Source organism: Cryptotermes secundus, unplaced genomic scaffold (genome assembly GCF_002891405.2).
Source record: "Cryptotermes secundus unplaced genomic scaffold, Csec_1.0 scaffold478, whole genome shotgun sequence".
Taxonomy (NCBI): domain Eukaryota; kingdom Metazoa; phylum Arthropoda; class Insecta; order Blattodea; family Kalotermitidae; genus Cryptotermes; species Cryptotermes secundus.
Window position 1 is genome coordinate 282131 of NW_019721767.1, and position 16906 is coordinate 299036.

The 16906-nt window shown below is 40.0% G+C and overlaps 2 protein-coding genes across 6 annotated transcripts in view; one reads left to right on the plus strand and one right to left on the minus strand.

The window, feature by feature from the left end:
* LOC111875706 (protein neuralized) overlaps nt 1-6149 on the minus strand; it is a 166961-nt gene extending 160812 nt beyond the window's left edge. Inside the window, exon 1 of the mRNA XM_023872162.2 lies at nt 5938-6149. Within this exon, the coding sequence (XP_023727930.1) occupies nt 5938-5971 (34 nt within the window). The 5' untranslated portion in view covers nt 5972-6149. The remainder of the gene's footprint in view (nt 1-5937) is intronic.
* Nucleotides 6150-6224: 75 nt separating this feature from the next.
* On the plus strand, nt 6225-14903 carry LOC111875707 (mannosyl-oligosaccharide glucosidase). Of its 5 annotated transcripts, none has more exons than XM_033750179.1 (4): nt 6225-6231; nt 7262-7474; nt 7565-7722; nt 10847-14903. In XM_033750179.1, exons 1-4 carry the CDS (start codon nt 6226-6228, stop codon nt 12951-12953), a joined length of 2484 nt encoding a protein of 827 aa, XP_033606070.1. In that variant the 5' UTR covers nt 6225; the 3' UTR covers nt 12954-14903. The 5 variants fall into 5 exon arrangements, with proteins under 5 accessions (XP_033606070.1, XP_023727934.1, XP_023727935.1 ...); XM_023872166.2 differs by lacking the exon at nt 6225-6231 and adding an exon at nt 6244-6543 and having other exon boundaries at nt 6726-7474; XM_023872167.2 differs by lacking the exon at nt 6225-6231 and adding an exon at nt 6244-6543 and having other exon boundaries at nt 7238-7474.
* The last annotated feature ends 2003 nt before the right edge of the window (nt 14904-16906 follow it).

A 16906-nucleotide genomic window follows, 5' to 3' on the forward strand; every position in this document is an offset into this window, starting at 1 on the left:
GTGCCAAAGAAAAAAAACCTTACTGTTCTCGTGCCAGAGAGTTATATTACGTTAATTATTCCATTACTGGACTGCAATTAGAGTTGAAGTGCGCAATGAATAAGTAGGGGCATAAAACATCAATAAACCGTTCTACTTTACAGTGCATGGAAAACCAGATCAGAAAAACAAATATTACATGTATCTCTCTTTGAAGATAACCAAATTATTTTCTGCGATAAACACAAGGAACTGAGGTGTATTTATAGGGAACCGAGTGGATGTTTCGCCAACCAAGTCATTAACTACACACACACACACACACACACACAAAAACAGAGGCACCAATATACAGAGCTGCTTGGCAAAGAGCCACGGACTCTACGATTGGATAACATTTATTTTTCAGAGTCGGAAATATTTTGTGCCATGCACTTGCCGTAAGCCTCACTCAGGCGTATGGACGCGAGGTACTATTTCTGCAACTACTCCGTTGCCCACGAAATCTGGGGCGTTCTGAGGTTATCACAGCGATGATCATGAAGAGTTCTATCTTCTGGGATATACTGCCGCGTAGTCCGTTGAGCTGCTACCTGCTTGCTACCTTCTTCGTGCTCGTTTCTTCGTCCCTGATGATCGATGCGACATGTTCCTCCAAGACGTCGTTGATTTCAACGGAATACACGTTTTAACGAGCCGGGATAGCGCAATCGGTGTAGCGACTGGCTACGGGTTGGACGACCGGGTGGTTGGAGTTCGAGTTCCAATAGAGTTAAGAATTTTCTCCTCTCCAAATCGTCCAGACCGGCTCTCGGGTCCAATCAACCTTCTATCCAATTGGTACCGCTGGCTCTTTCCCCGGAGGTAAAGTGGCCGGGGCGTGAAGCTGACCACTCACCTCCAGCTAGTGCCGAAGTCAAGAATGTGTAGTGTAGTGCTTAATTCGTTGCGCATAGGGGCAACTTTATCTTTTACACGATGTTTTATCCCCGAAGATAGAACTATTGATATCAGATTTAGGGGAACTTTGGTTTTCCCGGGATATAGGGACTATTGATGCAGCCCTTTGGGGGAAGGGGTAAGCATCCTAAGCAGCTAAGCACTTTAGATTTATGACAACGAAATTACGTAGGTCCTACGTCCTTGTTGTGCCTATAACATCCTTTCGCGAACACCGCAGTGTGATACGCGAACAATGGCCTCGTGGCATTTATGTAGAGAACACACTTGTCACTTTGCGAGAAGAAAGTGAGCCCTGAAGGCAGATGGTAGCGAGGAGTGGAGGAATGGCAGTACAGGCAGACCACACCACCGGCAGATAAAATGCTGAAGCTGCCATCCGCCTTCAGCACCCACTCACATAGTGGAGACTAAAAGGGGTAGGTGACCACGCGCACGAATTCAGAAAGAAAGCCAAACGTCTCCATCACCGTGGTATGGTGTGAAGGGCAAACACGGGAAACGAGTGTCAAGAACAAACGCGATACAAAACATGCAAACATAAACTAACGGGATATAAACTGGGATGTTCCGAGTCGCTTCTAGTGACCGCTTCTTATTTTATTTAGAGACGCTGTATAACAGGTGAGGCCACATACGGTAGAATGAAATTTAAATATATCCGATATTTTGAGGAAGTGATCATGGCCTTATTGCAAGATTCGTCTGCAGAGAAATGGCACACTTAATGACGGTCCCGCCACTGAGATCCGATGCATTTTAACGAAAAGGAGTCTGTTCAGGCAGTTCAACATTTGAGGCAGGGAAACAGTCACACACACATAACATACTCAGGCATCATTAACCATTCATTACAACTGATGTCTAAAAAGGCAAAGCTGCCCCTGTAACAGGCCGTGAATGCCCATAGAGGTGTGAGAGGTCGAGGCTCCAACAGTCTATAGACAGTCGGCTCACAAACGGCGGTAAGGTTGTCACCCTTACGCGCCCGCCGCCCTTTACCCCCCAGGAATCTTCCTGGTACTCATTGCTGTTAGAGGCTGAGTCGACCACAGGACCATTGTGCGGCTGGATGGAATAGATACACCGAAAACAACCAATTACCTCATCAGGAATCGAACCCGCAACCTTCCGGTTTGTAGAATAGTGCTTCAACTAACTACGCCCTTGCTGAGAGTGTACGGCGATGATATTCAAAAAGTGAACATTCATAATGTAGAATGATTTGTCTATTTGTGCAGATAGTGTCAAATAATGAATTGTAACTGCAAGTAAGGTCACTGAAGCAGCGGGTTACGAACCATGGCGTTCCTTCTGTGCTGCCTAAGCAAGGCCCAATACGGGGCCGCGCCACAGCTCAAGCGGTTAGTCGCTGGCTTCCCACCGCGGCGGCCCGGGTTCTATCCCGGGTCTGGTCAAGTGGGATCTGTGGTGGACAAAGTGGCGCTGGGGCAGGTTTTCTCCGAGTACTTCGGTTTCCCCTGCCAATCTTCACTGCACCAATTGCTCCACAATCACCCTCACCTATCATCTGGGGCTGGTACAACAGGCCAGAAGTGGCCGCAGTACAAGGCCCAGTACCACTGGGACAATTCTCTTGCTAAATGCCGTTACAATTACAGCTAGTCAGCACAGAAGCCTGAGACTCTGCGAGTGTTGACGGCATCGACATCATTACATTCATGGGAGCGAAGCCACGGGAATCGGCTTAATTAATTTCGCACATGAAATATCTGAATGCGCCTCAAATATTATGCTATACGTACAATTCCTATCCTGTTTGTTAAATCGCCGCTATAGCTTGGACGAGAACGTTTTCACTTCGTACGTATCACGTTTCTTTCCTCCTTTTCAATACGATGTTCTGTCCTCGCTACTGTCAACCTTCATTTTAAAGTTTACTGGTGTATTTCAGGATGCTGTATCAACTACTGTGGTTATGCAAAATGATAGAATAACTATGGATGGTGACTCCAGAAGTACGAGTATGTCAAGGGACGGACTGGTGATGGTCACGATTCTGACCTACCCGTACATCCGTAGAAACCTAGGAAACCCACCTTAACATCTATTATGACACAGGTATCCCGACAGAAACTCGAAGCACCTCATATCGCTCTGAGAAAGCTTCAGCTACGCATTAATCTGTCCAAACAACATGTTGAAATCACACACATACAGTATATTTGCATGTATGCGTGTGTGTGTGTGTGTATTGTTATGGACTGCTACAGCTGGGATAGCTGAGTCGGCATAGCGACGGGCTACAGGCTGGATGGCCATGGTTCGATTCCCAGCAGGGCAAAGAGATCTTTCTTTCCTCCATAGCGTCCAGACGAGCTCTGAGCCCCACTCACCCTTCTTATCGAATGGGTATTTCGGGCTTTCCCCGTGAGTAAAGCGGTCAGGACGTGAAGCTGACCACTCACCTCAGTCTGATGCCCATGTCAAAAATGGTGCAGCTATACCTCCATTCCCCAATATGACTTAATGACCTGGAGCTTAATTAATTACGCACAGGGGAAAAAAACTCAGTAGCCTGTAGTCCGCAAGCGAACTATATCGACCGAGCGACCGCCGCTTGTCGCCGAAGTTAGTGTAAACTTTAGCGGATAGAGGGTGTCGCGTGGTCAGCGCAACGGGTTCCCGCGGCCGTTAATCTCGGTTTTCTAGACCGGAGCCGCTATTTCCTTGAAACAGCTCCTCAATTATCCTCACAAGGCAGGGTGGACCCCGTTCCAGAACCACTACTTCTCATAAAATCTGGCAGCGCCGGGAATCGAACCTGGGACCTCTGGATCTGTAGCCAGTAACTCTGAACCCTAGACCACAGAGAAAGCTTTACCTTTGTTATGGACTCTTAGCTTCAGTTGGTAAGATTCTAAATTCAAGGTAAGTGCTTATTTATCAGGATCTCCTTTGTGTAAATAAATATTTAAAGAAAGTCTATTCATAACTATTTCTACTGATCAGCAACATTCATTAAAAACATATAAACAGCATTCCCAGTGAAATCCAAGATTTCCTTAACAGCTGATCACTGCAACTGTATCCACATTCCCTGCACCCTAACAGCAGACCTATGTACTGCTACTGCAACTAACACATTTAGAAATAGGCTAGGCATAATAGCTTAACCTCCTGCAGTGATGACAGTATAAGGTGGAAAAACATACAGAAGTTGAAAACTTGCTGCTGTGATGAGACTGTTTTGAAGAAAAATACCAGATTCAAATACCAGAAACTGTTCTGAACAAAATAAAGGCCTCAATTTCCAAAATAAAATTTCAATATGACAGTTCAGTACAGAAAATGAACTGAACTTAATCACACAAATGCTTCAACAAATATTTTTGACACCCTTCAATTGAAAATAAAAGTTGGGAAAAGTGTCATATCCAGGGAACACTCCCATCTTTCCACTCAACATGCTAAACCTAACTTAAAAGTTGGCCAAACTCATGTAACCCACTGGGAACTGTTTTCCCTACACTGAAACCCTGGAGGCATTTGATGCTTGGACTTACTATTCCTGATCATAACCTATGACAGATCTTAGGTTCTTAAGGTATGCATTCCAAGATGTGACCCATGCAGTTTGGTAGGCAGGTATCTACTTGATTATATGACACCACATGCCAGAAGACAGGAATCACATTTACTTAATTTTACCTGTCACAAATTTGTTCTTAAATCAAAACATATGTAGTCCACCAATAACACATGCCAATGAATCAGTAGTTAACATCAGAAAGAATACTCACACATTGACTCATGCACGTTTTTTTATTAAACACTGAACAAATTACAGCAAATACATGCAAATACCATTCTCTGTCACTCAGTATCAATTTTTTTGAAGATGGGATATACTGAACATTGAATGCATTCACGAACTATCACACAATATGTTTTATTACCTAACAACCGTCCCCCAACCACCTCTGAAAAAAACACCATTTAGTTAACTCACTATGAAACTACTTATTAAAAGTGTTTTGCAACCTAATTGGTAATACAGGTTATTCATTCTGTAAGTGCCATATGAATATACGGCTTCCCCCAAAAGTAGGGTTCCCAGATACCCCGTTTTCCCAAGATTCTTCCGTTTTTTCACCCAAATTTTGTCCCTCCGTTTATTGTTTACCCAGAGTGGATAATTCTCCGTTTTTTTATTTAAGTCCACTGCGAATTATATTTCATGGGTTAAATATTATCATAACATTTCTGTAATCCTTGGAAAATGACATTGTTATAGTTTCTTTCGTTATGTTTCATTTCGCGAATGTTGGCAAACACTTGAGGTTCTAAACCAAAGCAGAATATTTTGTGCATTCTATAAATATGTAATAGGGCTACGTAATATTTGTTTTGTTCTATAAATGTGTAGTAGGCCTATGTAATACAGATGTGTAGTAGCATTTTGTAAGTTATGTAGTATGTTGATTATGTATATTTTATAGCTTATTAGTTGTGAAAAATGTCGTTATAAACAAGCAACGACACATCACTCCTTTCTTTTTATTTTACAAAATCTGGCAACCCTACCCAAAAGTCAGTGTCCCTCAGTTAAGAAATCTTTGGCTATAAAAAATTACAGACTTGTACAAGGATTCCTCTAGAGGTAGAAGGTATACAAAATAACAAACTGGTTAGACTCTTTTATGTCAAGAGATTGTTTCCAGTTAACGTCGACTACGCTGGCATATAAAAGATGTAAATAGCCGAATGCATGAAACAATACTGCGTGATTTAAGGAAACAGTTCTTGCGATAACCTAAATATTTATTCCTCTTGAAGTAAAGACATGAATCAGCAATGATAAGTTTTATTTCGTTCTAATTAATGACGTGCATGACTGAACGACAGGCTGTTGTTTATTGCCAGTCACGCCACACTGCCTTGGATGTAAACAACAAACCAATTTTTAGTTCAAAAGGCGGTAAATGCATCAAGACTTGTTTCTACAATAGCAAGAGATACATGGAAATTACTCACTTGTGTGCCCAAGAGCGCTTCCAGCTTGGCCCATCTCAAGACATATTCAGCAACACACCATATGGGCCGATCGTTCAAGTCTGAAACTACTATTAGTCTACACTGTTAATATGCCAGATTACTGATGCTGGATAACCTGTCAAAATGTTTTTAACCCGCTGCAAGATGGCAAAAGGTTCTTCACCTTCGACTTCTAATTTTCTCACCCGGAATGTGTGGTGCCATCTGTGGAGAACACAGTGTAGACTGTTCTCATCATTCCATTGTTTTACAGCTGATTGTAACAATATGGTGGTATGTTACAGGTGCTTTAAATGACATAGCTAAAAAGCCGGCATTATATAATGTCATTATTGCAAGTATTCGATAATGCCATCGTTTGTGACTTACTTACAATAATAGTTTAATAATGTGTATATTATAACATAATTAAATAAAGTATCAATGTTCATAAGATTTTGGTAAATGAGCTGATTAAACGGAATCGTGCCCAGGAATTCAGCCATATTAGATTCTATCGATTACCAACATTGCCTTCGTTAATTTACTAGCTCTTTTTTTACCCTTGGGCATTTTGTCAATTTCACCACAGTTTCTGTATAACAGGTAACTTTTCGTAAGAATTATAGTTGTTACAGTGTTTTCGTCGGCAGATAGTAATTTTACAAGACGTTAGGCATCTGTACAAGATAAATATTCGTTAACACCACCCACTATTAATTCATACTAAGTGGATGTCGAAGTTCCCGGCCATGTCTAATGTGACTTTTTTCTTTCCATAATGACAGATGTAATCGTATTGTAAATGCTGCCCTAAATCTAGCATTGAACATTGAATCTGTAAATACTTTGAAACAAGGCTAGAAGGGTACCAACGTTTCGGTGGAACATAGTGACTCCATCTCCAGAACTGAACCGTTAAGATGGTTAAGACGGTGGCAGTGGGTCTGTTTTCAGGGTTAAACCCAGGAAATGAAGGCAGTATGTTTCCCTATAATGTTGCTAGTTATCTACCCAGAAGACCACAACATGAATTTTATAATTAACTGTGACAAAGTGCCTAGTTTATTTTGAAGCCATTCATCGTATGATAATCATATTCAGTGTCCTTTTAGTCCTGATGTTCGTAATGTAAACAAGACATTCATCATCCCCATAGACTAGGTTTGCCTGTCAGTATGGGAAGTGGTTCAGTATTATTTACAGATTTATATAATGTATCAGGACATTAACAATTTAAATTGTGATAGGATATACATTTGTATTGCTATTCCTTGCAGTTTAGTTGAAGTGTTAGCAGTGTTACAGATATAGTGTGTTGTAGATTTTGGACATGGCTAGACAACGTAAACCCCTTCCTGTAGATCATATAAATCCAAAATATTTAAAAAAGAGTCAAACACAAAGCAGGAAGGAAGGAAGAATTTTTTTGTACTGGAAACAAGGCATGGCATTTATTTGTCTTCTAATTGCTGGAATAATAGCATACATGGGGTACTTGGAAACACGTGTTAATACACCATTTGATGAACAGAAGGTATGTACAATACCCATAAATATCATTAAGTGGTTTTGCATAATATTTGCTTCTATTACACAGAGTCACTGCAAACACGTATTTTTGTAGGTGGTGATAAAGTCTGGTCTAGATGTTCCTGATCGTTACTGGGGGAGTTATCGTCCAGGTCTGTACTTTGGAATGAAAACAAGAGATCCTTATTCTCTTGTCTCTGGCTTGATGTGGTACTTCCCTCGTCAGCTGCGACCAGATGGAGGTGGAATAAGGTGTTGATTCCTGTCACAGTCTGTGAATTTGACATAAGCACTTTTGTAATTACTTTCATCATTTAAGTTCTTGTACATATTTTGAGATTTATTGAATGTCACATAACAAAAAAGATCTAAAAGAACTCTTCATCAGATTTGCTGAACTTCTGCTCAGGGGTTTGAGGGGTGAGAAGTGGCAGCTGCTAGGATGCTGTAAATATGTGCTGCTTTGTTCTAACAATCCAAAAGAAAACATACCTTGTTAATACAATTATTGAGTTTTTGGACATTATTCATTGTCCTGTTTTTGTATTCAAAACAGTATGTTTCAGGGACTGGATTTTGTCTTTGTCTTCAGGTAAAAGCCTACTGAGCTAGGCCCAGTTGATAGAGCAAGCCCTCATCTCCAGACACCAGCACCAACTCAAGATAGGGTATATAAACAGAACACAGCATAAGCCATCAGTGAGAGCTAAGACAAACATTAAAAACTCGACACACATGAGGCCCAGTACCCATGGCCAAGGTTTATAAAATCAGAGTAATGTCAAATTGCCTACAGAGAGAGTCTTGAGCTCCAGATGATCAGTGTTTTCTGTCAGGTGCAAACCTGTTGCACTGAATTTATTTCCACAAAAGAACTATGAACTACAGAACTCAGGAAAACTGATGCAGACAGTAATTAATAATACCTATAACTTTGGTCTAGTATTGAATATGTATAATTATTACTGTAAGAAGTGCCTAAGATTTTCTGAAAAGTAGTGGGTCAGGAATGGGGTCCACTCAGTCTTGTGAGGATAACTGAGGAACTATTTCAAGGAAATAGTTCTGGTCCAGAACACCAAAATTAATGGCCATGGGGATTTGTTGTGCTGACCACATGACACCCTCTGTGTGCTAGAGTTGGCACTAAATTCGCCAACAAGCGGCGGTCGCTCGGTTGGTATGGTTCACTTGCAGACTACAGCCCCTGGAGAAATGCCTATGAATTCTTTTATTTTCTGACACATTTTTAATAAAATGCATATCACCTTTTAAATTAAGCATACCTCCCTGCCTTTCTCCATGAAATAACTAGATAGAGTTTGGTAAAATTTGTTGCAGGAAACCTATAGTAATACCTGTTTAACAAATATGAGGGTTGGAACTTTAATAGTGGCAACTATTTATTTACTACTGATACAACATAGATGCACGTTTCGAAGTTTTACTGTCTTTCAATGTAGTCACCAGCATTGTGTACAGCCTGTTGTCAGCGATGTGGAAGTTGTAGGATACCTTTAATAGCGCCTGTTGTGTTGATAGTTCGAATGGAGTGGTCTACTGCCTGAAGATTCTCTGGAACAGTTCTGAAGGGAATGCCACAAAGTGGTTCCTTCATCTTAGGAATTAAGTTGAAAACACAAGGGCTTAAGTCCGGGGAGTATGGTGGATGGTACAGCACTTCCCAGCCCCATCGATCGAACAAATCAGCCACAGCTTGTGCTGCATGCGGCCGAGCATTATCCTGCAAAATGATAGGTTGGTTCTGCAGAAAGTGTTGTCGCTTGTTTCTCAAAATTTGTCGCAGGTTGTGTTCCAAAAATGAACAGTAATACTGTGCATTGACGGTCTGCTGTCAGGGAACGGTATGCGTTAGGATAACACCATCACAGTTGTACATGAGAATCACCATAACTTTCACATTGTTGTGGTTCTGATGAACTTTTGATTTTCGTGGTGACCCGTAATGACGCCATTCATTTGATTGGCATTTCATTTGTGGCGCATACAATTTGGCCCTTGTCTCATCCAGCTTAATGATATGCCATAAGAAAGCCTCTCCTTCACGCTCATAGCACTGCAGTGGTTACAAGCAGCGTATCATAGCCATTTCTGCATTTCCGTCAAATCATGCAGAACCCATTGTGATGCAATTTTTCTCATGCCCCGGTGTTCCTTCAGAATGTGAAGCACAGTCGTATGCGCAAATCCTGTCTCTCGGGCCAGCTCACGAATCATATGGTGTCGATCACTCTCAAGTAACACGGAAAGAGCATACACTTCTTCTTCGCTGACACTAGGATGACCTGGCCAATGCATGTCTGCCACATTTTGCCATTCCTCGTTGAAGGCTTTTACCCACCTTGCCACTGTTCTGTAAGGCAATGCAGATTCCCTGCAAGCCTCTTGAAGACCATGATGACACTGTCGTGCTATATGGCCTCTGGCACATTCAATCTTTAGCAAACTCCGTTGTTCCTGTTTCAAAAACATCGTAACAACACTACATTAGACCGCCAGCTAACACGAGGCTCTGTTCTTCTCGTCACTGCGCATGCGCGTGATGTGGGAAGGGAGAGTCCATTTGCTCTGATGTAAGGTAGGTATGTAACTAACATGTGGTATAAGCGACATTATTTGTTTCCGTTGCATGGCATCTCTACAGCAGTGTCTACACTATTAAAGTTCCAACACTCGTATCTATTTTAACCCACCACAGTTATTAGTGCTGTCAACAGCTGAAGATGAATACTGTATCTTCTTGTTCAATTCCTAAACTATTTGACTGTTGTTCTGTTGTGATTAATCTACACAAGAATGTGTTAAGAAATTTAAATGTTAGTTCAAGACCAGTCTGTCAGTATTGCTAGATGGTAAGGATGAGTGTCCTACTGTGGCTGAATTTATTTTTTACCCTCTGTGTTCTTATTTATATATCATACAAATCATGACAGACATTTCTAGCAGTTCATTTCGCATGTACTTTGAAATAACCTGATTCATATCTTGACCAGCGTTGGTTATCTGTGTTGATGTTAGTTTTTTTGCCTATTTCACTCCTTCCTGAATTTTGTGACTGCAGAAACTGTTCTGTCTTAAAGTGCAACTGATACCCACATAAAAATGCAAGTATACAGAAAGTATATAAATGGAGCAGTTACATTTTTATTGCAGTTAACTGTAGGAAAACACTATATGTTGAATTAAGCAATCTGATCTTATGTTAAACTGCACATTCAGTTTTCCCTTTTGCATTGTTTGAAACCAGAAGTACTTTTGTTACAGTTTGTAAGCTGTTATAATCAGTCTTAAGGGAATAAGAAGCAAATTTGTGAAAAACAACTTTTGTTTCTTACATATTATTTTCAATTGACAGACATTGGTGTGAGGATGGAGATAATCTGGGTCGTTATGGCTGGTTGGAACATGATGGACGAAATTTTGGACTTCAAGAAATAGAAGATGGCCCATTTAATATCACTGTATCTTTTGTGAAAAGGCCTGGTGGAAACCATGGAGGAGACTGGACTGCAAGAATCAGTGTCACAACCCAGTACAGTCACCTGCAAGATGAACTCATTTCATTTCTATTATATTCAGCAACTGAAGAAAAGACTAAGGGTTGGATTAAGCCAGAACATTTTCAAAATGGACTGTTTATGGGAGTAACTGGGGAGACAGAGGGATTGGGAGCATTTGCTCTAAAGCTGTACAATCATTCTGGTCAAGTGGAAAGTGAATCATATCTTAGCACAGTTACTCAGGGTCTTCATGTGCTGAAAGAGACTGTGTTCTCATCCCTGCGGCTGGTCACAGATCACCAGAAGGGTAATCGGAGACATATTGTTTTGCCAGGAGAATTACTTCCATCATCTGGTCCTGATGGTAAGAGAGCAGAACCAAACTTCGTGGTCACACAGGTAACAGCCCGAGTGCCATTTGAACTCGACTTCGTGTTTGAATCTGGAAGTTTCATGGATCGACCAGGAAGCCTTACTGGGGATGCCTACACCAGAGAACTGAGCTGGCATCGCAGTAATTTTCACAATAGATTTGAAGAAACATTCAAATTACAAACAAAAGGGTACAACACTGATGAAGTTGTTTTTGCCAAAACAGCTTTTAGTAACTTGCTTGGTGGTGTGGGCTATTTCTATGGAGCATCAAGGGTTGAGTCACCATACACAAGAGGTCCAGTACCATACTGGAAAGCACCTCTGTATTCTGCAGTTCCATCAAGGAGTTTCTTCCCAAGAGGATTCCTGTGGGATGAAGGGTTTCATGGTCTTCTGATATCATCCTGGGATCTGGATATAGAATTAGACATCATCAGCCACTGGTTTGATCTCATGAATGTAGAAGGTTGGATTCCAAGAGAACAGATTTTGGGGCAGGAAGCTCTAAGTAAAGTTCCAGAACAGTTTGTGACACAGAGAAACAGTAATGCAAATCCACCAACTTTTTTTCTGACTTTTCACTTTATACTTCAGAATTTTGTAGACAAGTTGACAGAAAATGGAGGTCATTTAGGGACTCTAGAACGACTCTACCCTCGACTTCAGGCATGGTTTGATTGGTTCAATGTGACTCAGATTGGTGACATGTCTGGAACATATCGGTGGCGAGGGAGAGATGCTACCACAAATAGGGAATTGAATCCTATAACTTTAACATCAGGTCTAGATGATTATCCACGAGCTTCTCACCCAAATGTAGATGAACGTCATGTAGATCTTCGCTGTTGGATAGCACTGGCAGCATCCACAATGTCTGAAATTGCTAGACTTCTTAACTTAAATGGTCAGAAATACAGCAACACATATGGGTATCTAGCAGACAACAATTTGTTGGATGAATTACACTGGTCTCCAAGGACCCAGGCTTACTCAGACTTTGGTCTGCATACTGATGCTGTTGTCCTCAAACGCCCTCCACCTCCAAGGTCTCCTCCAACAGGATATCAAATGCCTCAGAATCCTGATAAAATTCGTGTGGTACTGAAGGATCCAGAATTGCGTTTTGTTGATTCCACCTTTGGTTATGTAAGTCTCTTCCCTTTTCTTCTGCAAATTTTGGAACCAGATTCACCCAAACTTAACAAGATATTAGATGACTTAAAAAGTACAGAACTGTTATGGACAAATTATGGTTTACGTTCACTAGCAAAAACAGCACCATTGTATATGAAGCGAAACACAGAACATGACCCACCTTACTGGCGGGGTCCAATCTGGATTAACCTCAACTACATGGTGGTCAGAGCACTCAATCACTACAGCAAGGCAGATGGTCCATACAGCAAGAAAGCTAAGACAGTCTATCAGGAACTGAGGCAAAATTTGATAAAGAACATCATCAAAGAATATAAAAGAACAGGGTACATCTGGGAGCAATATAATGATAAAACAGGAGAGGGGCAAAGGTCACGACCATTCACAGGCTGGTCATCTTTAGTCGTTTTAATGATGGCTGAAATATATTAATGCATGTAAAGCACTGTTTACATTATATTTTAGCCTGCTCAGGATAGGGTCCAGTGGCTGTGGTTCTTATGAACAACATGGTAATGATCCTCTGGGTTGCACAAAAGGCATGGAATTTCTTGACTCTCTGCGTATCAGCCTTTCAAGATGGATCAGCTCCATGGAATTTGTTAATTTTGGTGTGAAGTTGGGATGTGCTGGGTTACTTCAAACATTGAGTTTGGTTTCTGCTGTTATGTGAAACAATGAAGCAGTTTCATTCTCCATAATTGTATGTTATTGTTGTATTCATCCTTCAGTTCTGTACCTCAAAACTGCCTTTAATTGCAAACTTATCCAAAAGTTGATGTTTCTCTTTAGATTCTATAAAATATTGTTACAGAAAGTCTTAAAACCAAGGGTACTTAAAATATTGACTGAAGAGAATAGTGATAATAATTAATATTCTTTCTAGTGCTCAATACTTATGAATATTAATATACATTAAACTTTGCATTGGGAACAATGTGTTGTTGTAAGGTAGTTCTTAGTACACTGATTACAAATGTATCAGAGGAAATGTTGCAATAAGGGCTCATTGGCTGTAAATACCCTAATTACTTATGTGTTTGTATTTATAGAATTGAGGCTATAAAATGTAGTTCATATTTATAGTGATTTAGACATTGTTACCAAAATCAAACTGCATAGCACAGAAATTTGTGTATTGATCAGTACCTTGAGAGTGATTTCTATGTTGATTTTGTAAAGAAAAGAAGTTAACATGTGATGCCCCTAAGATTGAGGGCGTCTTAGTTATGATGCAATGTAGTTCTGCAGCTGGTTACTAGTATTTCAGAAGAACATGTCTCCATCATCTGCATTCTTCCTTGTAAGTACTACTGTACATCACTACTACACAGAGCCATAACCAAGAAGACCACAGTCTTAATCTTCAGCTTGTAAAAAAATGCTAACACATGATATCAGTGACTACACTACTGAATGTGCACATGGTCTTACAGATAGGCTAACAAACACTGAGTTTGAATGCAACATAGGGTAGAAATGTTTGTGTGAGATTTTCATCACTGCCAGTCACTTCATTCATCACCACCCCAGTCTGTGGTTTCTGCTGTGGGCTGGATCTTATACAGACAAATAGCCTTAGAAATGATTCCCATCCAATAAATTTGGCAAGAAACACCGAAAAAGGAGAATAACACTGAAATATTTTGAATAATGCCACTATACATGATGCTTGGCCTTTTCCTTTTCATTGTGTTTATATTTTTGTGTCTTTTGTAGATGTTTGTGACATTATTCCCCATCTGAGAAATATATTCTGCAGAGCATTTACAGTCTGGTGTAATATAATTGAAGATGCTATGGATGTGTGTGGCCAGAGCAATATGTTAATCCATTTCAGTGGAGACTACTGTTACAAAATCAAAGAAATTTACTTTGTGTTATTCCATGGATCAGTATTAATAGTTTTAAATATTTGGGTACAAACTGAAGTAGTTCACTATCTTTCATTGTCATACAAAGTTATGGGAAACATTTCAGCATACCAGTGTATGAGTATTATACTTGACATAGTTTATCAGTAAGTCTATGGCAAAACTATGTAGAATATTATTCTACACTATTTCCAAATCCCATAAATTTATGTGCTCCAGTATTGTATAGTAAACAATAAGATGTGCATTGGCAATTGTATGCAAACATATGACCATCCTGTTCTATATTTCTTTACCTTTGGGATTCTGTCAATATAAGACACGTGTAAGTACGGTTTTCAATAATTTTGAAAATTTCTTGTAATTCTCAAAGTTCTAATATGAGGTTCTATTGGATAGTTCCTGGGCTAGATCAAAAAAGAAGTGCTGGCTTAATTTACTCAATTTTGGATGCCATCACCTTCAAAATAGTCTCCTTGGGAATGATTTATTCCAGCCGTCTTACGGTGCATACACTCATCCACCTCACTCTTCACTCCTGCACTACATGTTTCGGCACAAAGGTGCCATCTTCAGGTGCTTATCGATTTACGTTAAACTACTTCACTGCATGTCTTGCTGTCTTCATACTAAAGTAACTAAAATATATGTTCATCATTATATTGAAAAATATTAAATATTAAAACTGTTCAGGATTTTTTATCCCTACGTCGCATCTCAATACGCGAGTCACACCTATCCTCTTCTATCGGAGCACTCTTCCTACTTTCGTGTGTGTATTGTGCTTTGTGTTGTGTCTTGCTCCTGTGACTGCATACATTCCTTGGGAATGTATACAGCGATCTCACAATATTTCCCATGCTTCAGAAGCACCATGGAAGTCATTTTCCTCAGTGTCGTTGAGTACCGCTTGCAATTCCCTTTGGATATCGGACACTGTTTCAGAATGTTGTCCCTTCAGTTTCATTTCCAACCCTGTGGTTTTCAGGAACATGTGGGTGGGTTCGTTGTTGTGATGGACAATGTGGTTCATATTCAAATTTTCTGTTAAGATCTTCTGGAAAACTTCATAACTAATCCCAGCAGTGTCTGCAAGCTCATGGATTGCTTGGCAATGGTCTTCATTGATAAGTTCTTGAATTTTTTCAACATTTTCTGTCATTTTGCTGGTGCTTGATTGCCCCAGACGTCTGTCATCTTCAACTGACACTCAACCTGCCTTGAGACATGAATGCCATTCAAAAACCACCGTCTGACTCATAGAGTGTTCTCCAAACATCTCATGAAGCATTTCCAGGCTTTCAGTAGTGGATTTACCGAGCTTCACACAAACTTGATGCAGACACATTGCTCAATTTTGCCATTCATTGCAGACAAAACGAAACACAAAGTTGATAAAGCACTCATGTAAAATAAATGTGCATTCACAACATGGTGTCATGTGGCAGACTGATGCAATAGGCTTTTGGAAGTATGACCTTGGCCTCCCCTCTCATAATCTTTCACTGAGGCAGTTACAACAATAATAGTCCAGGAACTCTCCAATACCACCTCATATGTAATTTTTCATTTACAGCCCTACACGTGTCATTATCAACATATGCTACATAAATATGATAACTACTGACATCTTCAAAAATTTGAGAGGGATAATATCTTGAAATTAGGAGACATGTCAAGTGTCAGTGGAATCGCATGATAATATTTACCAATGTGTTCTCATTCAAATTTCAACAGAAGCACTGTGACATAATGCACTTACATAATATGATAATGTACTTCACTATAATATTAGCAGACTTTCTGGTATATCCATTATAACATTTCACTCCACCAGTCATGAAAAATATTTTGTACTAGACAAGTGAAAACTGGATAAGACATAAACATCAAATCTGATGTGTACATTGATATGCTGATGATTTCTGTCACAGTATTGTATTTGTACTATTGTATGTGTCCAATTGGTTGTGTTTAAGTTAAGGCATTTACACTGATGTGATACACATAAGTTACTTGGTTTCCAGCCCATCCCTATTTCGGTATACATCTTTGCTGATGGCATTATTACTTTTATAATCTTCATAATAACACATAAACATGAGATTGCTGATGGATACAATTTATTGATTGTCATGGCCATTGATATTCAAATTATGAAGGGATCAATATACTTGTCTGTAATTGGATGTTAACCCTTTCACTGCCAACCCAGAGTATAATTGTTATGTAGACAGGGTGTCTTCTGTGCTAACCCTCACAATACTTGTTTAGTTTTGCTCATTACATCGGTCCTTAACACATTCATACTATATGAGAGCTTCAAAGAATAGGAGCACAAAAGCAATACAGCCAAAATATTGGTACACATTACCTGTTTGTGCATGGCAAGACGTGTGCGCCCCCTGTACTCAACAAAGTTGTTCAATTCCTATTAGACTAGCAGGCATGTCAGCATAATATATCACGTATATGAGTGACTATGGGCCATACTTTATATCTCCATATTAC

What these genes read in the sequence shown, in the direction of transcription:
- LOC111875707 (XM_033750177.1), top strand. An exon ending in CACCATTTGATGAACAGAAG is followed by an intron (nt 7,475 to 7,564) that starts GTATGTACAATA and finishes GTATTTTTGTAG; the next exon opens with GTGGTGATAAAGTCTGGTCT. An exon ending in CCAGATGGAGGTGGAATAAG is followed by an intron (nt 7,723 to 10,846) that starts GTGTTGATTCCT and finishes TTCAATTGACAG; the next exon opens with ACATTGGTGTGAGGATGGAG.